We start from the raw sequence: 26,157 nt of genomic DNA on the forward strand, positions 1-26,157 counted from the left end.
CAAGCGCCAATCTAAATCTGACATTTGCTTAGAACATACATTACCCCTATACAGGGTTGTTGGTGTGTGATAGCGGGGTGGGAATCAGCTACAGTAGGACCAGCTTTCTGCTCTATGGACACAACTAGAACTATCTAATAAATCATTCTTTACTTATAGCTCATATACTGCGATAAACTAGCGATAAACTGTAACAGACTGGAGGATTTTTTCAGGTAAGGACAGACATGGCAGAACAAAAATCATTACCTTTTTTTTCTTTTTTTTGCACTTCTTCTGAAGTATCATATTCTTCTGAATTTCCATTTCCAAAAATGTTTACTATTCCTCATGGAGGTTTACTGTGCCATAATTTAGTTAAATTGCGTAATTTGATATGTTGTAAATTGAAATCATTCTTGTTTGCTGCTTGAAATTGCCAATTTCTCTTGATAGTCGAATCAAATGTGAATTCTATCTAGCAATAATATTAGTTGTAAACGATACTGTTATTTGGGAGGCGTCATTTTTACCATGTTGAAGTTATGCCATCTAGTGACAATTAGTTTGCATTACATGAAAGGAATATTTTCCAAAGTTCTTGGATTTCTTTGCATTCAAAATAATGTAAAATGTGGTTTGCATGATTATAAAATGAAACAAGAGAAAGCACTGAAATGAACTGCAAGGTCTGAAAGGAGAAACTTTTTTACTCGCTCATAACTAGAGATTACACTTACAAAAAAAAGTTACAAGATGTTGATACATGATAACATTGGATGAGGATATCAATGTGAAAGCTGGTTAGCACCCCTTATATGTATTGACCATTTTCCACATGGCTTATTAAATTAAGGCTCTGTTCACACTTTCGAATCCATTAAATCAGGTTACCATTGCACTTCAATAAAAAAGCAGCATAGTTCGCTGAACTTTTTTCCATTTAACCTTAAAACAGCCTCACATTAGAGACTATAGACTGTCAAAAATGGTGCTTTAGACCCTTTCTAAAGACCACATCACTTAAATGGGCACTATTCTTAAAACTAATTTTACTCCTTAAGATAAATAAAAAATAAAAAAATCTTTATAATGTACTTTGAAGTTTTCTGTTTTATTTGTGTCTCCCCACTTGTCCAGAGCACATTTCCCCCATCTCTTGCACAGACTTTGGACTCCTGCTGGCCTGGCAGAAGTCCAAAATGAGGAAGTGCAGTCTGGAGTGGAGGGGGGGTGTGCAGCCTTAGCCAATCATAGCTCATCTCACACAATGAACTGCTCTGGGCTGTGTGTAGCAGAGTGAGGGAGGAAGTTCTTCCCTGTATGGCTTCAGATGATGTCACACCTGCTGGGAAACGCCCCTTCCCAGTCTGTGAATCTGACTAAGACTGAGCAGAAAATACAGAGCAATATCAAGGTTGAAAACTAAAAAATAATAAAAATATGGGTGGGGGGGGCAGTGAACTGGGAGGATTGTAAAATGTAACAAGATCATGACAGGTACTCTTTAACCCCTTAAAGACGCAGGACGTATATTTACGTCCTGCGCCGGCTCCCGTGATATGAAGCGGGATCGCGCCGCGATCCTGCATCATATCGCTTCGGTCCCGGCGCTCATCAACGGCCGGGACCCGCGGCTAATACCACACATCGCCGATCGCCACTGCAAAGTAGTGGAGGCCTGATTTGTAATCTATAGGTCGACTGTACACGAGCCATGCTGTTAGGTTTGTGTTAGGCTTCTTTCACACTGCCATTAGTGCATGGCAGTGTGACGGCCGCCGAGAGAGCCGGGCAGAATAACAGGAAAAAAATGACTGCATGTGCCAACTTTTACTCCTACTATTTATAATAGCGCCCGGTGGCCCCCACTGTTTGCTGTTGCTCCCCGTCATGAGAATGGCCATTCAAATCAGGAGAGAAAAAAATAGGCTTTGACCGCCGTTCTGGATGGGGAGCAACAGCAGTGTGTAAGGGGCCTTACCACCTACCTCCTTTTGACCTGGCTGGTGTTGTCCTTTGATTTGACCTGGAACCTAACAAATCAACATATGGATAAGAAATCTTAGGCTATGTTCAGATGTTGAAATGGCCGCATAAAAATCTTCCATGTTAACATTCCCCAGACAGTGGGCACCGGCAGAACATGCCGGCGCTAGGCCCGCTCAGAAATGCGCTCATAGACGGCAGTGCATTTCCTTGCGCAATCCACACAAAGAATAGACTTTTCTATTCTTTCTGGGGATGCCAGAATCAGAATTTCCATGGCAGAAACATCTGACACAGAAATTCTGCTGTGGGCACAGTGCAGCAGAATCCCATTGAAATCAATGGGACTCTGCTGCAGCGGAATGTCCATGCGGAATTCTGCACAGAAAATCAGTCGTGTGAACATGGCCTTCCAATGACTATAAAATAGGCCCACTTTGATCAAATTCAGCTCTACGCATGTTGCTGCAATTCTTAGGTAGGGGACAGGTTATCCTTTCCTTGCTAATGTTAATGGTTAAACCCTAAGCCACTGAAATTCAAGCTCCACTGACTTCAATGGAATTCCGCAAAATATAAGACTGGCGGAAATTCTGCTGCCTAAATGGGACTGCAGAATCCCTTTGAAATCAATAGACAGTACATTTCGGCAGAATTTCCAGCGGAATTCTTCTGCAGAATTCCGCATATAAATTCTGCTGTGGGAACATGGCCTTAAAGGGAGTGTGGCATAATATGCAATACCACGTGCCAATAACTGGCATAGATTAAAGGGGTACTCCACTGGAAAGCATGTTTTTTTTTTTTTTTTTGTTTTTTTTTTTTATTAAATGGTGCCAGAAAGTTAAACAGATTTGTAAATTACTTCTATTTAAAAATCTTAACCCTTCCAGTACTTATCAGCTGCTGAATGTTCCAGAGGAAGTTCTTTTCTTTTTGAATTTCCTTTCTGTCTGACCACAGTGCTCTCTACTGACACCTTTGTCCATTTTAGGAACTGTCCAGAGTAGCAGCAAATCCCCATAGCAAACCTATCCTGCTCTGGACAGTTCCTAAAATGGACAGAGGTGTCAGCAGAGAGACAGAAAGAAAATTCAAAATGATAAGAACTTCCTGTGGAGCATATAGCAGCTGATAAGCAGCTGATAAGTACTAGTACTAAGTACTAGAAGGATTAAGATTTTAAATTAGAACTAATTTACAAATCTGTTTAACTTTCTGGCACCAGTTGATTTAAAAAAATAAACAGATAAATAAAATGTTTTTCAGGGGAGTACCCCTTTAAGCCAGCTACTATGGGGTGGAAACTAAGACTAGACACTCTAGACGCTACTGTGATATTCTTAAAGCAGTCTAATTCCTAGACCAGTGTTTCCAAACCAGGGCACATTCAACTGTTGCAAAACTACAACTCTCAGCATGTCCGGACAGCCGAAGGCTGTACGGACATGCTGGGAGTTGTAGTTTTGCAACAGCTGGAGGCACACTGGTTGAGAAACACTGGTCTAAAAAGTATTGGCTTATTGGCTTTCATGAGGGCAATGCACAAGGTGGCAAAGGTTAGAATGAACACAAAGGTTATAATGAGTGGCATTTACACGTAATGGGCAACAATAAGCAATGATTTGCATAAGGGTGGATAGAAAGGCAGCTCATATATGCACACAAATTAGTTTTATTCTATTTGCTATTGTAACGTTTATATAGACTAAACAGTTGGGTTGTTTTCAGTGGATTCCGGCTGAGAAGGAAAATAGTGTTGAACAAATCAGTGTAAGGACACAGTATATCCTTCTGAGTAAATACGAAGCTTCATTGCTACTTCATTGAGGATAATGACCTTGCCTTCCCCTTCCTTTCCAGCTCAAAACAAGTCAATATCTGGTTTTGTTATATGAGCAGTTAATGGGTTTCAGAAGTCAATACATCGCTTGTTTGAAAGTGACTGATGCTGCAAACCTTATATTAAAATGGTAACAAGAAATCCCAACCTGAGAAAAAAGATAAAGAGAAATTCATATGTGTAGATCTCAAGATCGTCATAAATATTAAGAGTTTCCCCTACATTGCCTATAACCAAATAGGTCATATTTAGGTCATATTTACATGCAAAATATGTATAAACTTTATTTCATTTGTAGGCACTGCTACCACCCAGCATCAGAATTGTTAAAATTCATAACTACATTAAGGGGATTATTAAAGTGTTCCTGTCATGATCCAAAACTTTTTTTTATATAAAGTAGAAAATACCATAATATTTATATTTGTAATAAAGATTGCTTAAAAATGTGTATATTTTTGTCCCTGCAGTTAATATCAGTGTGTCTCTGTGAGGAGTCCAAATACAGGAAGTGTGGGTTGACAAGCAGGGGTCTCTACACTGAGAACAAGCAGGGTTCTGTGCACTGAGGACAAGCAGGGCTCTGTTCACTGAGGACAAGCAGTACTCTGTACACTGAGGACAAGCAGTGATCTGTACACCGAGGACAAGCAGGGGTCTCTACACTGAGGACAAGCAGGGTTCTGTGCACTGAGAACAAGCAGGGCTCTGTTCACTGAGGACAAGCAGGGGTGCACTGAGGACAAGCAGGGCTCTGTGTATTGAGGAAAAGCAGGGGTACACCGAGGACAAGCAGGGCTCTGTGTATTGAGGACAAGCAGGGCTCTGTGCAATGAGGACAAGCAGGGCTCTGTACACTGAGGACAGGCAAAGCTCTGTACACTGAGGACAAGCAGGGTTCTGTACACTGAGGACAAGCAGGCCTCTGTATGCTGAGGACAAGCAGGGCTCTGTACATTGAGGACAAGCGGGGCTCTGTGCACTGAGGACAAGCGGGGCTCTGTGCACTGAGGACAAGCAGGGCTCTGTACACTGAGGACAAACAGGGCTCTGTACACTGAGCAAAAGCAGGTCTCCATACACTGAGGACAAGCAGGGTTCTGTGCACTGAGGACAAGCAGAGATCTGTGCACTGAGGACAAGCAGAGCTCTGTACACTGAGGATAAGCAGGGCTCTGTACACTGAGGACAAGCAGGGCTCTGTGTATTGAGGACAAGCAGGGCTCTGTACACGGAGGACAAGCAGGGCTCTGTGTATTGAGGACAAACAGGGCTCTGTGTATTGAGGGCAAGTAGGGCTCTGTGTATTGAAGGCAAGCAGGGCTCTGTAAACTCTGGACAAGCAGGGCTCTGTACACCGAGAACAAGCAGGGCTCTGTGCACCGAGGACAAGCAAGGTTCTGAACACTGAAGACAAGAAGGGATCTGTACACTGAGGACAAGCAGGGCTCTGTACACTGAGGACAATCAGGGCTCTGTGCACTGAGGACAAGCAGGGCTCTGTACACTGAGGACAAGCAGGGCTCTGTATGCTGAGGACAAGCAGGGCTCTGTACATTGAGGACAAGCAGGGCTCTGTACACTGAGGACAAGCGGGGCTCTGTGCACTGAGGACAAGCAGGGCTCTGTGCACTGAAGCAAAATAATGTCTCTATACACTGAGGATAAGCAGGGTTCTGTGCACTGAGGACAAGCAGGGCTCTGTTCACTGAGGACAAGCAGAGCTCTCGGCACTGAGGACAAGCAGAGCTCTGTACACTGAGGGTAAGCAGGGCTCTGTACACTGAGGCAAGCAGGGCTCTGTGTATTGAGGACAAGCAGGGCTCTGTACACGGAGGACAAGCACGAATCTGTGTATTGAGGACAAGCAGGGCTCTGTGTATTGAGGGCAAGCAGGGCTCTGTGTATTGAGGGCAAGCAGGGCTCTGTAAACTCTGGACAAGCAGGGCTCTGTACACTGAGGACAAGCAGGGCTCTGTGCACTGAGGACAAGCAAGGCTCTGAACACTGAAGACAAGCAGGGATCTGTACACTGAGGACAAGCAGGGCTCTGTACACTGAAGACAAGCAGGGCTCTGTGCACTGAGATCAAGCAGGGCTCTGTGCACTGAGGACAAGCAGGGCTCTGTGCACTGAGGACAAGCAGGGCTCTGTACAGTGAGGACAAGCAGGGCTCTGTACACTGAGGACAAGCAGGGCTCTGTGCACTGAGGACAAGCAGGGCTCTGTACAGTGAGGACAAGCAGGGCTCTGTACACTGAGGACAAGCAGGGCTCTGTACACTGAAGACAAGCAGGGCTCTGTGCACTGAGGTCAAGCAGGGCTCTGTGCACTGAGGACAAGCAGGGCTCTGTACACTGAGGACAAGCAGGGCTCTGTACACTGAGGACAAGCAGGGCTCCATGCAGTGAGGACAAGCAGGGCTCTGTGCAGTGAGGACAAGCAGGGCTCTGTGCACTGAGGACAAGCAGGGCTCTGTGCACTGAGGACAAGCAGGGCTCTGTACACTGAGGACAAGCAGGGCTCTGTGCAGTGAGGACAAGCAGGGCTCTGTGCAGTGAGGAAAAGCAGGGCTCTGTGCACTGAGGACAAGCAGGGCCCTGTACAGTGAGGACAAGCAGGGCTCTGTACAATGAGGCTCTGTGACACACTCCCGGCTCATACATCAGGATGATTGACAAGCCAGGAGCCAGCACAGAGCCCTGCTCGTCCTGCTTACTTCCTGTATTTGTTCTCCTCACAGAGACACACAGGCAATAGCTGCAGGGACAAAACATTTTTAACCAATATATGTTACAAGTATACATATAATATCATCTCCATTATATAAAAAGTTTTTGAAAACAACAGGTGCACTTTAATATGGAACAATGACCTATCAGCTTTTCTGACATGTCAAAAGTTGTTCACAGTTGTCCATTAGCCCCTTTTTAGTCACAAGTGCAGTGAGATGATATGGAGCTATGGCGGGTGTTGGCTGTATATTGAAGCTGGAACTCACCAGCAGCTGCCAGGATTGGCATCTAGGTGGTTCTAAGCCAGTGTTTTAACAGGTTCTGCTCCAGTCATGTCTTAGATAACTTCCCCTTCTATCTCTGCAATTCTAATGTGGTGTGCCGATCGGTTGTCATGGCAGCCAGGGGCTTTCTGAAAGCACCAGTAGTTTCCATGATAGATCTTCTATTAGAGTCTGAGAATAAGAGGATATCAGCAGTTTCCTGAAATTTTTGTGAAAAAAAAACTTTTGACATGATGTCCAGACATGTCCCAAGTTGTCACATGTCACTCCTGAGACCCGCTGCAATTGTGATTTATAAGACAGAAAAGTGAGTGGCACTGTTCATTTCATGAATGGCCAGCAAATACAACCTTTTAGCTGCATAGTGAAAAGGTCAGATTTAATTGACAGACAGGTATTGAGTTGTGCTACCAGACTGGCCATCTGGCATACCAGGCATTTGCCCAGTGGGCTGGGCTGTCCACCTGCCCTGATGTCACACACTCTAGTAATAGGAGGAGCAGCGGCCGCCGCTTTCAAAGTACCGGGAATAGAATGCAAAAAAGACAGATCTTTGCCGGCGTGCTGCACAGGCCGGGCCGCCCAACAGCAATGAAGCCACAGCCACCGTTTTAAGTGTGGTGGCCAACAGTGCCGCTTTAAGAGCTGTCTCAGCAGTGTCACCTAACTGTGGTGCCAGACTTTTTCTTTAGAATCCGTAAACCTTTCCTGATCCTGATGCCCTGTTAGTGGCATACCTATTATCTGGAGAACCTGGCCCCTTGCAGGCCGCCAAAGCATTGGGAAACTTTTATTGTCAAAGGGGTTATGCAGGAAAAAACTTTTTTATATATATCAACTGGCTCCAGAAAGTTAAACAGATTTGCAAATGACTGCTATTAAAAAATATTAATCCTTTCAGTGCTTATGGGCTGCTGAAGTTGAGTTGTTCTTTTCTGTCTAAGTGCTCTCTGATGACACCTGTCTCGGGAACTGTCCAGAGTAGAAGCAAATCCCCATAGCAAACCTCTCTTACTCAGTTCCCGAGACAGGTGTCATCAAAGAACACTGTTGCCAGACAGAAAAGAACAACTCAACTTCAGGAGCTGATAATTATTGGAAGGATTAAGATTTTTTTTATAGAAGTAATTTACAAATCTGTTTAACTTTCTGGAGCCAGTTGATATAAAAAAAAAAGTTTTTTCCTGGATGACCCCTTTAACTGATAAGATGCAATATCATGGCAAATATATGTTAAAATTACCAATTTTGGCAAAGTGCTTAAATTATAAATGTCCCACAACTACTGCAGCTGTCTTCTAATCAGACTGTAATTAGTTTATTGCACAATGGCAACACAAGCCTTTCAAAGTTCAGATACACACAGCCCCCTTACATGTTTAGCTTCTCAGAGCTTCATCAGAGTTCTGGACGTTTAGCTGTGCAACAAACCGATTACTGTCTGATAAGAAGACTTTACGAATAAAGCACTTTGGCACTATTAATCATTTTAATATATATTTGCTGTGTTACAGCATCTTATCAGTTTACAGTAAAAGTTTTTTTTTTGTGGAATTAGTGATCCCTGTCTATGGATCTTGTGGGTTTTCTCAGTTTGTAACTTAGTCTCATCTCCACTGGGGTACCATATAGCTCTGTAGGGAGCTCCGTTTGGGAATCTGTTGAAGCGTAAAAAAAAATGAAAACATTACTGCTTGCAGGTTTTTTTCCCGCTCATGTCTCTCTGTTTTAACAGACTCAGTGAACGGAACTCCCCTGAATGGAGCCAAATGACCATGCAGCAGTGGTTGTAAAAACAAAACTCTCCTTTTGGTTATAGTAACTATGGAACTATTAAAACAAGCAGTAATGCCTGCCTGATTATTCATGTCAACTCTGCTTTAGAATAGCTGTTATGTTCTCTTACTATATATGCTACCGTCCTTCTCAAAAATTCTATCTATGGGACAATGAAGTTCAAATTATTTTGGATTTTCGTTGTCTTCATCGGCATTAACATAGAAAAAAAGAATGTGTCGGCAGATAAGAGCCATTTGGCTACTCTAGTCTGCCCAATATTCTGAATACTTTGAATAGTCCTTATATTCATAGGTATAAGGCTATCCTTATATGAAGGATAGCCTAATACCTATCTCTATCTTATATGAAGGATAACCTTATACCTATCTCTATCTTATATGAAGGAGAGCCTTATACCTATCTCTATCTTATATGAAGGAGAGCCTTATACCTATCTCTATCTTATATGAAGGATAGCATTATACCTATCTCTATCTTATATGAAGGATAGCCTAATACCTATCTCTATCTTATATGAAGGATAACCTTATACCTATCTCTATCTTATATGAAGGAGAGCCTTATACCTATCTCTATCTTATATGAAGGATATCCTTATACCTATCTCTATCTTATATGAAGGATAGCCTTATGCCTATCTCTATCTTATATGAAGGATAGCCTTATGCCTATCTCTATCTTATATGAAGGATAGCCTTATACCTATCTCTATCTTATATGAAGGATAGCCTTATGCCTATCTCTATCTTATATGAAGGATAGCCTTATACCTATCTCTATCTTATATGAAGGATAGTCTTATGCCTATTTCTATCTTATATGAAGGATAGCCTTATACCTATGTCTATCATATATGAAGGATAGCCTTATACCTATTTCTATCTTATATGAAGGATAGCCTTATACCTATCTCTATCTTATATGAAGCATAGCCTTATGCCTATCTCTATCTTATATGAAGGATAGCCTTATGCCTATCTCTATCTTATATGAAGGATAGCCTTATATCTATCTTATATGAAGGATAGCCTTACACTGTATTTGCAGCGACCACTTCTGCAGGAAGGCTATTCCATGCATCCACTACTCTCTCAATAAAGTAAAACTTCCTTATATCACTGCATAAACCTTTGTCCCTCTAATTTAATACTATGTCCTCTTGTAGTAGTTTTTCTCTAAATATCTTCTCCTCCTTTATCGTGTTGATTCCCTTTATGTATATAAAAGTCTCTATCATGTCCCCACTGTCTCGTCTTTCTTTCAAGCTATACATGTTAAGGTCCTTTAACCTTTCCTGGTTTTATCCTTCAACCCATGTACTAGTTTAGTAGCTCTTCTCTGAACTCTCTCCAAAATATCTATGGGGGAGATTTATCAAAACCTGTTCAGAGGAAAAGTTGCTGAGTTGCCCATAGCAACCAATCAGATCGCTTCTTTCATTTTTGAAAAGACCTCTGAAAAATTCAAAAAGCGATATGATTGGTTGCTATTTTCCACTAGACAGGTTTTGATAAATCTTCCCCTATATCCTTTTGGAGATACGACCTCCAATATTGCGCACAGTATTCCAAGTGAGGTCTCACCAGTGCTCTGTACAGCGGCATGAGCACTTCCCTCTTTCTACTGCTTATACCTCTCCCTATACTAAAAGAGTGATGCTGCATTGGCCGGGAATCAAACCGGGCTCCTGCATCGGCGGTGATCTAATGAACTCCCGTGCACAGATACACAGGTACTGAATACTGACAGATTACTTTTTTTCTGTATTTTTTCATACAATATCAGCTGAGTTTTTATTCACTCAGTTTAAAAGTTGAAGTTGTCCTTTTGCTTTTGGCAAACAGCTTGATAAAGTTAGGTTATTCTCCAGCTGTGAATTAATTCTAGGGAGCAGAGGCCCATACAGAGCTTTTGAAGGTATGAACTCTCATAAAAGTGCCTGAAAAGTATTTGGAAATGTTGGTAAGTAATGCATGTAATAGTAAGATAATATTTTTTTATGTGTTTTGTGAAGCATCCTGTTAAATTGTTAAAATTAGAAATAAAAGAATTTAATATAGGCTAGGACAGGCTTCCAGTATCCGAAGTTTCAGGTGCTGCAGAATGGGCAAGACAAAAATTGGAACAAGACCCTCAGTTTACGCAGAAGATTTTGTGAAGCTTTTGCCAAACTTTTATGTGAATGGTGAAGTTAACAAACAAAACCACCGCTATTGGTCTGACACTAACCCACATTGGATAGATCCCTGGGTTAGTGTCAGACCATAGATTGATGGTGTGGTGTGGTATATGGGGTACAAAGATAGTAGGGCCATTCTTCATCAATGGAAACCTCAAGGCCACTGGATATGCGAAATTGATACATGATGATGTGTTTCCCTCTTTATGCACTGAAGCTGGCACGTTCCCTGAGTTTTTCCAGCAAGATGGTGCACCACCACATTATGGGTGTCAGGTCCGAGCATTCCTAGATGAACAGTTTCCTGGAAAGTGGATTGGTCATCGTGGGCCAGTTGAATGGCCCCCAAGGTCTCCCGATCTGACCCCCTTAGACTTTTATCTTTGGAGTCATCTGAAGGCAATTGTCTATGCTGTGAAGATACGAGATGTGCAGCACCTGAAACTACGGATACTGGAAGCCTGTGCTAGTATTTCTCCTGCAGTGTTGCTATCAGTGTGTGAAGAGTGTTTCCTGTTTGGGCAAGATAGTCCAGTTATTTTAACTACATCTGTCACCTACTTTTTAACTATCTCTTGCTCAGAAAGAAGGAAGTAAATGACTGTAGTTATTTAAGTCTCCTACTCTATTACACATTATAATAAATAGAGTGTGAAGCCTGAAAGTAGATTAATAAAATAAATGGCAATAATGTGAATAAACTTTAATTTACACATTAGGATGCACATGCCATAGCGAAGACACAGGATAGTTCACTTAAAATAACAAAATTCATGATGGTGCCCTCAAACCATTGGTAAGGAATGCAACCAGCTACCTTTAGGACACCTCCAATGGATTGAACAATCAACTATACGTCCCATCCCCAATGATGCCATCCTAGCCAATAAGGATGTGGCCAATCATAATTAATCAAACAATTATAATGTTATGACTGATCAATGTGAACATAGTGGTGGTAGTAGTAGTAGATTCAACCAGATGAATTAGAACAAGAAAGCCATATGAGGTTTACATGCTGCCCTGTGCTAGGGCTGAGAAGGTGCCAATCAATTATATTTCTTAACAATTAGTAGAAGAAAAAATATTGAAGTAAAATAGTAAAACATTGAAGTAAACCGCTGACTTATTGTGCTGCTAATATATACAAACAAACTTACATAGCAGTCAGAGGTAACTTGGGAAAAGACAGTACACCATCCCTCTATGTAAAGTGACCACAAATATTGTTTTCTCTGACATCAATATTGACCGTAATTTATATCATGGCTAAAGACCAATGTTCCTTTCACTGTATCAGATGAACAGATGAAATATTTTGAAATGTACCTTATAGTGGTCCTTTATTCTAAATAATATACTGTACCTGCTGCTTCTATCTACTTGGCAAATGGAACTAGATGCTGACTGGCTCACCTTTTATAGATGGGGTATTATGATGTCACTGGTCAGATAATCACTGACTAGGGACCTTATGAGATTTCAATTGTGCTTTACATTTACATTTTGTTTTTTCTTCTAATTTTGGGACAGTTTCAGTAGGAGGCACCATATACAAGCCCCATTCAGATGAGTATGGTCCTATATTGTTCAGTGACATGTTAAATGTATTCAAATATAACTACAGGTTAGTGTCCTTCCAACGATACCAACTCGAAAAAAAAAAAAAAGAAATCCTCTTTATTACGAATGCATTAAAAATCGGCAATAACACAATTGTGACATTTCAGCCAATATCGACTTTGTCAGAAGAGAATTACAATGAAATGACAAGAAATAAGTCCTTTTGGTGTGACAAACGCCATATTGACTGAAATGTCCCAGTTGTATTTGACCAATTTTTATGGATTTTTTAATAAAGAGAAATGTCTTGTCATTTGGTGCCTTGAAGGAATATCATATCTCATTGTTTAACGATTCAACAAATTTAAGTTATCTGCATACTCCTTTAGAACTCACAGTTTGTGTCAAATTCATATTTACAATAGAAGGAATTAAAGGGGTTATCAGGAATGAATTTTTTTTTGACTATGCTGTCCAGAATGCTGGCATTTAAAAAAAAAACTGGACCTTCCTTCCACAGCTCCCGCAATGCCTTAGGTATCCTGTTCTCATCCTCTGGTGCAGTCTTCTTCCTAGTTATTGTGATCGACCACAGAAATGTCCTACCTTGGCCAGCAATAGGCTGATCAGCAGTATGACGTACTGGGCCCTGACACCAGGAAGAAGACCACACTGAAGGATGAGAGCAGGATACCAAAATGCCGGCATTCTAGGCAGCATGGTAACAAAAAGTCCTATCCTAGATAACCCCCATACAATTCTTATGCAGAGTTCCACAACAAAAACTGTACCATACATACTTTTTTAACATTGTGCTACATAGGCTGTATACAGTGACATTTCTTGTTACCGTTTTAATGACAAAAATTGCAACATCAGCCGTTCAGCACAGGTATATTATTAACTTCCATTAACTGTTCAGGTACAAAAACCTAGCATTGACCTAGCATTGTGATCTAATAAAAAGGAAAGGGAGGCCAAGGTCAGAATTCCCAGTGCAGAAATATATCTTTATCTATAGTATTTTTCCATTGATCACATATTTCAGCACTGTTGTTTCAGCCTGCAAAGAGAATGTATGGGAATGGTATAATGGTATTCCCACATTTCATATTAGTTTTATGAATTTGATTTAAGTGTATTGTGGCCGATGTAAAAGCTTGAATATTTCAACATATTTTCAACATGGTTTGTCATAAAAAAATATGTTTATAATAAAAAACATATTTTAATAATTCCTCATTCTCAGATGCTAAATCATGATGAAACTTTTAAAGAGGCACTCCACAGAAAAAAATATTTTCCCTCTATGTAAAAGTGTACCTGTCGTCAATAAAAACTTTTTATATAATGTAGATAATACAATTATATGTATATTTGTAATATACATTGGTTAAAAAATGTGTTTATTTATGGGTGAAAAAGTGCTGTCCCTGCAGTTATTGCCTGTGGGGAGTCCAAATACAGGAAGTTAGGGCAAGACAAGCAGGAGTCTGTGCGGACTCCTGGTTTGTCAATTATCCTGATGTATGAGCCAGGAGCATGTTATAGAGCCTCAGTGCACACTGTCCTGCTTGTCCTTAGTGCACAGAGCCCTGCTTGTCCACCCTCACTTCCTGCATTTGGACTCCTCATAGAGACACACAGGCAATAGCTGTAGGGACAAAAATACACATATTTTTTAACCAATGTATATTACAAATATACATATAGTGGTATTATCTACGTTATATAAAATGTTTTTGTTGACGACAGGTACACTTTAATACTCAGGTAAGTATTAACAGCTGACCTGCTCTCCTTACTGTTCAAAGACTGTTCCTGCTGTTGTCCTTTTTGTGAAACTAGAATTCTCCTACTTTTCTACTACAACAAATTACCTCACTACTCACTCAGGGTAAGTAAAAAGCCTAGTGGCCACTAGTCTACTCTTAACACATGCACATTTTGTGGCTTAATTCATCCTATGCATTACAAATAGTTAAAATCTGTAACATTTACACAACCAAATGAAGCCTGCAGAACAGAAATCTGCTGAAAAATACCATATACAAGTTAAATGAGTACTCTCATAAAAAAAAAAAATGTATTAAATACATTATGTAAAAAGAAAATGTTTGTAATATATTTGATTTAAAAAAAATCATGTTTTACATGTTTTTTTTTACATTTGGAAACCTGGCCACTAGGTGTCACCCTGTATGGCTCAGGATTACTTTTCCCCCCTGACGTTGATTACGTTCAGACCAACGCTGGCCGGGCAGCGTGGTCCGAAATGCGCGTTCACATGAATGAGGAGAGGGAGATGCAGGGGGGCGGGGATATTTAAATTGTGCACGCGCACGAGCGCTGTGCTCGCTCTCTGCCTGTTTCCTGTACAGGCAGAGAGCGAGCACAGCGCTCGTGCGCTCGTGGGGGGGGATTTAAATATCCCCTCTCCTCATTCATTGCAGCGCGCGAGCTGCAGGAGAGAGAGGAGACAGGCGGAAAATAAAGACAGGGATAGATGTAGCTAGTGTCAGGGACAGATGGGGAGGGGGAATAGGGAAATTTAATTTAGGGATAGCTACTCTTTAAATAATGACCAGAAATAGTGCTGCTCCTCAACTACGCACCAAGGGCATCTTATCTATTATTAATTTATGTTCTTTTGATGGCCATCTTGAGGTTAGATTCACACAGTGTATTTTCAGGTATAGTTTGATATGTCTGCAAAATCGCAGAAAAATTGCTTCCGTGTTGTAGTGTGCTCTATGTATGTCTATAGGATTGAGGTTGTCTGTACATGCAATAGACGTGGCACATTTGTATGTGGCTGAAAAAAACATGTTACATACTGGCCCTCATTTACTCACATGATTCCAACTCTTTTTGTTGGGTTTTGCGCCTAAATTCTGTCACAAGGAATGTGCAACAGAATGTACGACAGAAAAAACCCGACAGAATCTGAATCACTCAGAGTGAAAAAGAAAACCCTACAAAAAGGGCATTGTTTTCGGGAAAAGGGGTGTGTTCCCTACATTTCTGCCAAAATCACTTGTCTTTTCCTAAAACCACTCTGAAATTCATGTGAATTATCTGGGAATAAAACCCGACACTTTAACCCCTTAAGGACTCAGCCCATTTTGGCCTTAAGGACTCAGACAATTAAATTTTTACGTTTTCATTTTTTCCTCCTCGCCTTCTAAAAATCATAACTCTTTTATATTTTCATCCACAGACTAGTATGAAGGCTTGTTTTTTGCGCGACCAGTTGTCCTTTGTAATGACATCACTCATTATATCATAAAATGTATGGCGCAACCAAAAAACACTATTTTTGTGGGGAAATTAAAACGAAAAACGCAATTTTGCTAATTTTGGAAGGTTTCGTTTTCACGCCGTACAATTTATGGTAAAAATGACGTGTTCTTTATTCTGAGGGTCAATACGATTAAAATGATACCCATTATTATATACTTTTATATTATTGTTGCACTTAAAAAAAATCACAAACTTTAACCAAATTAGTACGTTTATAATCCCTTTATTTTGATGACCTCTAACTTTTTTATTTTTCCGTATAAGTGGCGGTATGGGGGCTAATTTTTTGCGCCATGATCTGTACTTTTTTTTGATACCACATTTGCATATAAAAAAACTTTTAATACATTTTTTATAATTTTTTTTTAAATAAAATGTATTAAAAAAGTAGGAATTTTGGACTTTTTTTTTTTTTTTTTTCGTTCACGCCGTTCACCGTACGGGATCATTAACATTTTATTTTAATAGTTCGGACATTTACGCACGCGGCGATACCAAATATGTCTATAAAAAATGTTTTTTATTTAGTTTATTTATATAGTTTAGGAAAAAACGGACGTTTTACTTTTTTATTGGGGGAGGGGATTTTTCACTTTTTTTTAACTTTTACTTTTACATTTTTTTTTACACTTGAATAGTCCCCATAAGGGACTATTCATAGCAATACCATGATTGCTAATACTGATCTGTTCTATGTATAGGACATAGAACAGATCAGTATTATCGGTCATCTCCTGCTCTGGTCTGCTCGATCACAGACCAGAGCAGGAGACGCCGGGAGCCGCACGGAGGAAGGAGAGGGGACCTCCGTGCGGCGTTATGAATGATCGGATCCCCGCAGCAGCGCTGCGGGCGATCCGATCGTTCATTTAAATCGCGAACTGCCGCAGATGCCGGGATCTGTATTGATACCGGCACCTGAGGGGTTAATGGCGGACGCCCGCGAGATCGCGGGCGTCGGCCATTGCCGGCGGGTCCCTGGCTGCGATCAGCAGCCGGGATCAGCCGCGCATGACACGGGCATCGCTCCGATGCCCGCGGTTATGCTTAGGACGTAAATGTACATCCTGGTGCGTTAAGTACCACCTCACCAGGACGTACATTTACGTCCTGCGTCCTTAAGGGGTTAAAGCATGTATAAAGTTTCAGAAAGCAGAGTTAATTCTCTGGCTGTTTGTTCCTTTGCCTGCCTCCTCTTTTTCAAGCAATTCTTACTTGTAATTTTTAATTTTGCACAATTTAATTTTTAAGCATGGTTTTAATACATCTATCTATATGTGTCTCCTTCCTTCCTCAGGTCTGAGTTACAGTGTGTGGATACAGTACTTTATATATACATATTTCCATGAATACATTAACCCATTGAACATTTGAAGTTTGCCGGGTCGGAATGCCATTGGAGGCTGAGTATGACGTCAGCCTCCAGGGCCTATTGGTGGTGTATAGGAATGAATGGAATGGGCTAGATCTATAACATTGTGATTTTTTGCCCATTGAAATCAATGGGCCCATTGAAATCAATGGGCCCATTGAAATCAATGGGCCCATTGAAATCAATGGGCCCATTGAAATCAATGGGCCCATTATGGTCTATGTAGATCTTGTGGCAAATGGGGTAGAAAGCTAAATAGCATGGTCCTGGTAGTAATCTGGATGGGAGACCCTGGTGTTGGTTCAATTCCTGTATGGTGTTGGGATTATATTTTAATAGGATAGCCATATATGGGTCAATTGATAGTTAAGAAAGTGTTTGAACTGTGGGAACTAGGTCAATTGGATACCATAAATGGGCAACTATCTTAATTGAAACAGGAGGTAATGTGTGGTATCCAATTGACCTAGTTCCCACGGTTCAAAAAATCATGTCTATTATAATTAAAGTATAATTCCAACACTGTATATCAACCCGGGAATTGAACCTACACCAGGGTCTCCCATCCACATTACAACCAGGACCCTGCTGTTCAGTTTTCTACCCCATTTGCCACAAGATCTCCATAGACCACAATGATTTCAATGGGCAAAAAAAATCGAAATGTTATAGATCTAGCTCATTCATTCCTATACACCACCAATAAACCCTGGAGGCTGACGTCATACTCAGCCTACAATGGAAAATGTTTAATGGGTTAATGTATTCATGGAAATATGTATATATAAAGTACTGTATCCAAACACTGTAACTCGGACCGGAGGAAGGAGGGATCACCTCAGAAACGCATAGTCCTACCATGTATTGCCACTTTTTATGATTTTCAATAAAAAGCAATTACAAATCTATACCCGCCGGTGTAGCGCTCCAGTGACGAAGTCGGATATTCACTGGAAGGTCAAGGAAACCCCTGCTGGGATTCCCACCTCCCACATCTGTACTTCTGTAGAAGAAACCCTGCGACAGAAATAAACCTACCTGCGACAGAATTTACAGTGCGACAGAAAACCCTGCAACAGAAATTACTGTGCGACAGAACCATGCAACAGAAATTACCGTGCAAAATAATTTTTCCCTGCAACAAAAAATATTGAGAAAAGTGCGACAGATTAGTAAATACCAAGTGAAAAAAAGGTTGAAAACACAAAAAAGAAACACAAACCGACACTCCACTCTTAGTAAATGAGGGCCACTGTGTGCAAAGACAACCACTTTCCTATGTCGTGTCCCAGTACAGGACCTTGTCCTGTCCCTTGTCTAAGGTCCCCGTAGCTAGAGTCCCTCCATGTCTATAGGGCTCTCCTGTAGGGCTTACCCCTAGTCGTCTTAAGTAAAGTGTGTACATGTGTAAAGTGTGTAATTTAATGTATAGGAAATATATGTATAGGACCTTAGTGGTCACGTGATACACAGTTGTAATGTATAAAATGCTTAAGGACCTTTGGAGGTCTTGTAATGTACCCAGAGTTCACTGGGTTCATAACTTACAGGTTTGCTGACCAATGAGCTTAGTCCAGCCCCTTATTATATAAAGGGCTGTAGTCAATCAATTCTCTCTCTTAGTTCCGGATTATCAAGCCAGGCACATCTCAGCACAAATCTCATCATTAATTCAACTAGGCCCAAAGCCTAAGAATCTGCAGCCACAAAACGTGAGTTACTCAAAGCTCAAACTACTGAATCCTGTGTGACTACTATCAGCTCAAATATTCTAAAATAGTAGCACAGGGGCTAGCATCAAAAGCTCATTGCTTCCAAGTCCCAGCAAACCTGTGAGGAACCTGTATCCTGGTTCACTCTTGAAAAGACTGTTATGTTCAATACCGTTGCATAAAATCTGCAAGTAAAGTTTCTTCAGTTTACTTCATAATCTCTGCTGTGGACATTCCGTTATTTCTCCCTGCCGTTTGTGGGACGGTTGGCGGTAGGAACATTACTATTGAGGAAACCGCACCCTGGCGTCACGACATTCAAGGGTTAATACCACCAGACCCTACACTATTACCGCAACACCCTAGACACCATCACTCTCCCGACACCACACTTACAAAGAGCACATTAATGTTAAAAATACGGACACAATTTTTCAGCGATTTTGCAGACACATTTTATACAATGAAATACCCCTGAAAATACACTGTGTAAACCTAGCGACTGCATGTGGTAGTCATGTACTTACTTTCAAAAACTTGATCAGATCCTGTCTGTTTTGCCAACATTGATGGAATTCCGACTTAGTTAGTGTGGCTGAATATACAGCTCGTATGCTTTAGTTGTCATTTTGCCAAATGAATAAGGCTGTACAGGGTAAATTCCTTGGAGTATTGAGTAATGTGTCCCTAACATTCTGCAACCTAAAGAGAGTCAGCAATTCATTGGGAGCATAGGGATAACATTACCTTTTCTATTCATTACCACTGCAGTTTCCATTACTTATTTCATGGTGCTGCATTCTGCTATACAGTCAAGTGCGGTTGTTTTTGTCATGATACTGCATAAGGATTATTAGGGGCAAATACATTTGGAACAGTCTGAATTCCAAAATGCAAATTAGCTGATGCAAAACATGGAAATCTATATTTAGATGTGTATTTTTTATGTATGACCGTAACTCCTTTTAGATATTCAAAATTATATATATTTATCAAATGATTTTGTTTGTTTATCTATCTGAGAAAGTAACTGCTTTTAGCAGTTTTATGATCATCAGCCAACCGGTAAGCCACGGGATCCAACTCCTTTTTCACGGAAGGAGAATGATGCATTGTATCAGTGTATGTGTGTGTGCGGGGGGCATCTGAGCATGCCCACAATGCATTAGTCTCCTTCTGTGACAGATGAAATAGATCCTGTGGCTGTTGACTGATGACCAGGCATTGACTCTTCCACATCTTGAAAAATATTATAGATTTTTGTAATATATAAAGTTAAAAACAAAACGTAATTTTTCTGAAAGGTTTGTATGAAGAATTTTTTTTAAGTTGTTGAGACTCCTCTGTGGGACTCCTTTTCCACCATATAAAACACCAGAGGCTGATGTAATTTAGTTCTATATCATGGACCATTTGGTTACATGTTCAGGAGCATTACACACAGCCCTGGTAAAAGTAAACCTCACTACAAATTAAGTCTTACGATGCCCGCCACATCAAATGATCAAAGAAAGTTCTAAAATGATGGGGAGAAAATATTTAAAATATTCCAGTCGGAAAGGCCAAGTCTCTGAAACTCTACTGAATCAGACCATTCCAAACACACTGCTCAAAAAAAAAAAGGGGAACACTAAAATAACACATCCCAGATTTGAATGAATGAACTAATCCTATGAAATACTTTCGTCTTTACATAGTTGAATGTGCTGACAACAAAATCACACCAAAATTATCAATGGAAATCAAATTTATCAATCCATGGAGATCTGGATATGGAGTCACACTCAAAATCAAAGTGGAAAACTACACTACAGGCTGATCCAACTTTGATGCAATGTCCTTAAAACAAGTCAAAATGAGGCTCAGAGGCGTGTGTGGCCTCCACGTGCCCATATGACCTCCCTACAATGCCTGGGAATGCTCCTGATGAGGTGGTGGTGCAATGTGGCGTTGGTGGATGAAGCGAGACATGATGTCCCAGATGTGCTCAATCAGACTCAGGTCTGGGGAATGGGTGGGCCATTCCATACAATCAATGCCTTCCTCTTGCTGGACCTGCTGACACACTCCAGCCACATGAGGTCTAGCATTGTCTTGCATTAGGACCTATAGCATAGGCTTTTTCACTGTTACAGTACAGGAATTTTCCAAGAAAGAAAAATATCACTTACACTTGGTGAGTGTTTTTTTTTACAAACCACTCACATATGAAAGACGCTTGGTTATACACACTCCGAAATCTCTATATGATTCTCATCCGCTGCAATCCCTTTCGGTCAGGTCTCCATCCCTCCGAAAAATGAAAGCAAGAAAAATACAAAAAAATGGGAGAGCGGACCAGATCAATATTGCACACAAACACATGCAGTGATTTGGGGTTTTAACTTACTTTACTGAGAGGGGTTTTTCGTCCAGTAAACCCCCCCCCCCCCCCCCCCCCCGTTCTCAAGGTAACAATTTATTTTACTACATTTAAAACAAACATAACATATAAAAAGTGCACTAGTACATATAGATCCGACGCGTTGAGGGGATTATTCCCCTTCCTCAGGGATATCTGATCTGATCCACCACCAAACCGTTCATGCTGGAGGATGGTGCAGGCAGCAGAACGTTCTCCACGGTGTCTCCAGACTCTGTCACGTTTGTCACATGTGCTCAGTGTGAACCTGCTTTCATCTGTGAAGAGCACAGGGCGCCAGTGGCGAATTTGCCAATCTTGGTGTTTGCTGGCAAATGCCAAACGCCCTGCACGGTGTTGGGCTGTAAGCACAACCCCCACCTGTGGACATTGGGCCCTCATACCACCCTCATGGAGTCTGTTTCTGACCGTTTAAGTGGCATATGCACATTTGTGGCCTGCTGGAGGTCATTTTGCAGGGCTCTGGCAGTGCTCCTCCTGCACAAAGGCGGAGGTAGCGGTCCTGCTGCAGGGTTGTTGCCTTCCTACGGCCTCCTCCACGTCTCCTGATAGCGCTTCCACGCTCTGGACATTACACTGACAAACACAGCAAACCTTCTTGCCACAGTTCGCATTGATGTGCCATCCTGGATGAGCTGCACTACCTGAGCCACTTGTGTGAGTTGTAGACTCCGTCTCATGCTACCACTAGAGTGAAAGCACCGCCAGCATTTAAAAGTGACCAAAACATCAGCCAGGAAGCTGTGTCTTGCTAATTGCCTATAATTTCCACCTGTTGTCTGTTCCATTTCCACAACAGCATGGGAAATTGATTGTCAATCAGTGTTGCTTCCTGAGTGGACAGTGTGATTTCACAGAAGTGTGATTGACTTGGAGTTACATTGTGTTGTGTAAGTGTTCCCTTTTATTATTTTGAGCAGTGTAGAAAGAACATTCAATCATTCATAAAGCCACAAAACTAGACTTGGTGAAATGGGACTTGGGGAAGGATAGCAAGGCAGAGTAACATAACATTTGAATGGCCCCCAAGCCATTTGCATGGTTATATGGGTCATATGTTGACCACTTAAAGGGGTACTCTGCTGAAAACACCTTATCCCCTATCCAGAGGACCCCCACGATCTTCGCCGCAGCACCACCGTCATTCGGTGCATGGAGCGAACTCCGTGCCCGATGACTGTCGAAGCAACCCGTCATGCCGACTCCATTCACATCTATGGTAGGAAGCATGATGGCTATGTACTAGCTGTCACAACCCCTCCCATAGACATGAATGGAGGGGGTGTGGCGTGACATAAAAAATGCTGACATCACAAGCGCTGCCGGCCCGGATATCGTGAATTCCCCAGCGGCTGGACCTCCGTGACCTCACATCTTTTCCCCTATCCTTTGGATAGGGGATAAGATGTTTCCAATGGAGTACCCCTTTAAACCAACAGTTTAATATAAGTTTAGAGTAACATTGGGCCAGCAAAAAAGTGTAATTATTACCTAAACTGGCCTAGTCAAATTTCTGAGTTTCTGTATCTATACCTCTTATTTCTTTACCTAATGGATATCCAAGTAATTAAGAAGTTATGATGAATTCTGTTCCTATCTCCAATAGGTATATAACAAAAATTCAATTCCCAGACTTGAGATGACAGCTGTTGTAAGTATACATGTCTAACAATAACCAAACATTGATAGGAAATTAAGCAATATATTCTAAATGAAGGAAGGTACACCGAGAGCATTTACAAACGACACAACAAATAGGACAATGTGAATGTCCTATTTAGAAGCAGATATATCTTCATTTGCTAAACACAAGAACACATGGCAGTTTGCACACTTGGGAATGGGAAATTTTATTTAACAACAAATCAGTTTTTTCCGGTCATGTAGGAGAGTAGTCATTTAACACACCAATGTTTAACAGTGCTTCACTGTGTTTTGATAAAGTATTGTATTAACACGTACTTTGTAGTAAAATGTTGCTATTATACAATTGCCATAAATAATCATTTTAATAAATGAAGGAAACATACAAGTATAGTTATTACACAGAACATCAACTAATGCCACTGATTATTGGTAATGACTGTATTGATCAATCCAACAATAGCATTTGCAATGCTTCCCACTGATGCTGGACTAAGGGTCAGGCTACGGCTGCATTCCAAAATTCTCCTAGAAACTAGGCACCAAAAATTGCATTATGTTAACAGGATTTTTTTTTTAAGTCCAGTTTACTATGCTAGTATATCTGACTTAGTGTTGAGCGGCATAGGCCATATTCGAATTCGCGATATTTCGCGAATATATGGACGAATATTCGTCATATATTCGCTAAATTCGCATATTCGTAATATTCGCATTTTATTTTCGCATATTTTATGCAGAGTTTAAATAAGGCCTTAGGCACACTATAACTTTTTATCAAGAGTTCCAGTTATACTACATCTTGTTTTAGAATGTAGGATCACTGTTTACACAACATTAAGTATATAGTGGTCCCAGGTTCTAATACAATATGAACCAGCCACAATAGGACTCATGAATTTTAACTTATACAGACCATACTTGCCAACAGTACTAATTTTGATTAGGACAATCCTGCAAACAAGATTACGAAAGGGAGGAGATAATGCAAACCCTGCCCTAAGGTGGTAACAATCCATATAAAATAAATTTTTAGGTCACTAAAATCACAGTTTCATAGTACTGGTAGAACCCCCCCTTAGCAGTACAGTAGTCTATTCCACTACAGTGCTGTCAGTTAGACAGTGATGCCCTGTTTATTGCCGAACAGACGACAGTATATAGACAATAGGGGTGTTTTAAATACAGCAAGAAACACTTAGTGAAGTCAGTTACCCAAGGATTTTTTTTTTAGATTTGCTGTTGGGTACCAAAGAAGGCAACATCGATAAACAGTGTGCTAGAAAAACCTTTCTTTCAAATTATCCTGTATAAAACTATGCAAACCATGAGCTTACTATTTAGTCCAGCAATATGGAATAACTTAAAGGGGTTGTTCAGGATTAAAAAAAACATAGCTGATTTCTTCAAAAAACAGCACCACACCTGTCCTCAGGTTATGTTTGCTATTGAGCTCAGTTCCATAAGTGAAGTAAATGGAGTTAAGTTGTAATACCACACAAGGTTTAGTGTATTTTTTGGAGAAAAAAAATAGCTCTGTTTTTCCATTCCTGGATAACCCCTTTAAAAGAAACAATTGCTGATCTTAAAGAGGTACTCCAGGGACATTAAGAAAAATAAAAATGCCCCAAAGCCACCACAATACCTCTTCTGTGTCCTCTGTAGTTATTCATGCGGTTTTTGCAGCTGCTTTGGCCCCTGATGTCTCCTAAATACTTTTTCCTTGTTTGTAGCACAGACTACAACTCCCAGAAGTCAGTGCAGCTCTGTAATGGCTGCCAGCCAACTGCTTTCACTATCTGTGTGCATGCTTACACTGCATCTCACACACACTGTACATGTCTTTTCTTTCAGACTATCCTTCCTCCAGCAATAAATCTTGCTATGCTCTGAATAGCAGAAGTCAGTGATTAAATATTCAGCATAAAAACAGCAGCTATGTGCTCAGTTGTGACTAAGAATCTTCACTGCTTTTCTCTCACAGCTCACAGGCTCTCACACAGGGAGGGGAGGGGGAGGTGTGGCTGTACAACCAGAGCTCTACACCAAACAGAAATCAGACAGAAATAAGGTGGTGTTGTCCTGAAGAGTGGGGGCTACTCTCAGTGAGGGGTTTACACCAAGACAAGGTGGATTTGAGAATTAAATTTTTCTCTCATTTCCTGCTGTATATAGCTAACAAATGATATTTAGACAAATACATAGGTTGGTGAGAGGGAAAGAGTGGGCTATGGGTTTAGTTCCCTGGAGTACCCCTTTAATATGTGCTTATTTTTTATATTGTGTTTCTGTTTAGTAGCTTATTACAATGTCATCTAGTATGAAGATGTTCATTTTTGGAGGCAGCATCAATATACAAACCACAGTTGCCCATGGAAGAAATTACATTTTAAGCTTAAGGATAAGAAATAAGTCCAATATTATATTTCTTCTTCCAGGACCCACACTAGAGAAGCTGACATCATTTCTACATACATACTGCCAAGATATTTTTGGCAACAGCTGTGCTATATACTATTGTGTAAACTAATATGTACTCTACAACACATGGCTTGAACATAGAATATTGCATTTTAACTTTTCCACTGTTTCATCCTTGACATTGGGTAGAAAACTCAAACTAAACTGTTGCTCAAACATTGCCATATACTGAGAGATTTTCTGTGCCCAGTTCTACGGTTACCCTAGCTAAAAGCCTAGCTATTATAAAGAGTGCAGATTCCTATCCAGATTATCACAAAAATAAAGTAAACAGAGGGTGAAAGTTCAAAATTACACATTATCCAATATGTATAGGAATGAGTATTTGTAACATGCATGCGAGGATACAAATGCATTGTTGTACACACCCATTCCTATAAATATATAGTCCACATTACTGCATACCAAGTCAACACATAATTTAACATCAGCGGTGAGTGTGCTTCTTTAAAAATTCAAAGTCTGAGACATCATCTTCCACCATTCCATTAGCTCTTCTTTTTCTTCTTCCTTCCTCTCTGATAATGATTCCAGATCAAAATCAATCTGTTTTAAAAGAAAAATAAATACAAGTAAATAAACAATGATAATGCATAGAACTGGAAAAAATCATTGAATCAAGGCAAAACATATATAACAAATTAGTTAAGAAATATAATATTTCAAAGAAATTAGAATTTTGTCATTCCTATGCTGTGATACTCGGGTGTTAAACTTTTCTGTAAAAAAATCCTGTCCAGGCTGCTGATGATTAAAAAAAATTTTGCTCCCCCAGTTCCCCAGGTATCCTGCTCCGACCTCCGCTGCGATCCTCTTTCTGGTTGCCGGGGGTGATCAGACTGCAGCTTAGC

The 26,157-nt window shown here is 40.6% G+C and overlaps 1 protein-coding gene and 1 long non-coding RNA gene across 2 annotated transcripts in view; one reads left to right on the forward strand and one right to left on the reverse strand.

Annotated features, from left to right (window-relative positions):
- On the forward strand, window positions 1-23,225 carry LOC130358242 (uncharacterized). The gene is made up of 2 exons (XR_008889439.1): window positions 1-215; window positions 22,788-23,225. It is a non-coding gene; the product is annotated as an uncharacterized LOC130358242 (long non-coding RNA).
- CPE (carboxypeptidase E) overlaps window positions 23,013-26,157 on the reverse strand; it is a 105,186-nt gene continuing 102,041 nt past the window's right edge. Inside the window, exon 9 of the mRNA XM_056561178.1 lies at window positions 23,013-25,852. Within this exon, the coding sequence (XP_056417153.1) occupies window positions 25,754-25,852 (99 nt within the window). The 3' untranslated portion in view covers window positions 23,013-25,753. The remainder of the gene's footprint in view (window positions 25,853-26,157) is intronic.

This window comes from Hyla sarda, chromosome 1 (genome assembly GCF_029499605.1).
Source record: "Hyla sarda isolate aHylSar1 chromosome 1, aHylSar1.hap1, whole genome shotgun sequence".
Taxonomy (NCBI): Eukaryota; Metazoa; Chordata; class Amphibia; order Anura; family Hylidae; genus Hyla; species Hyla sarda.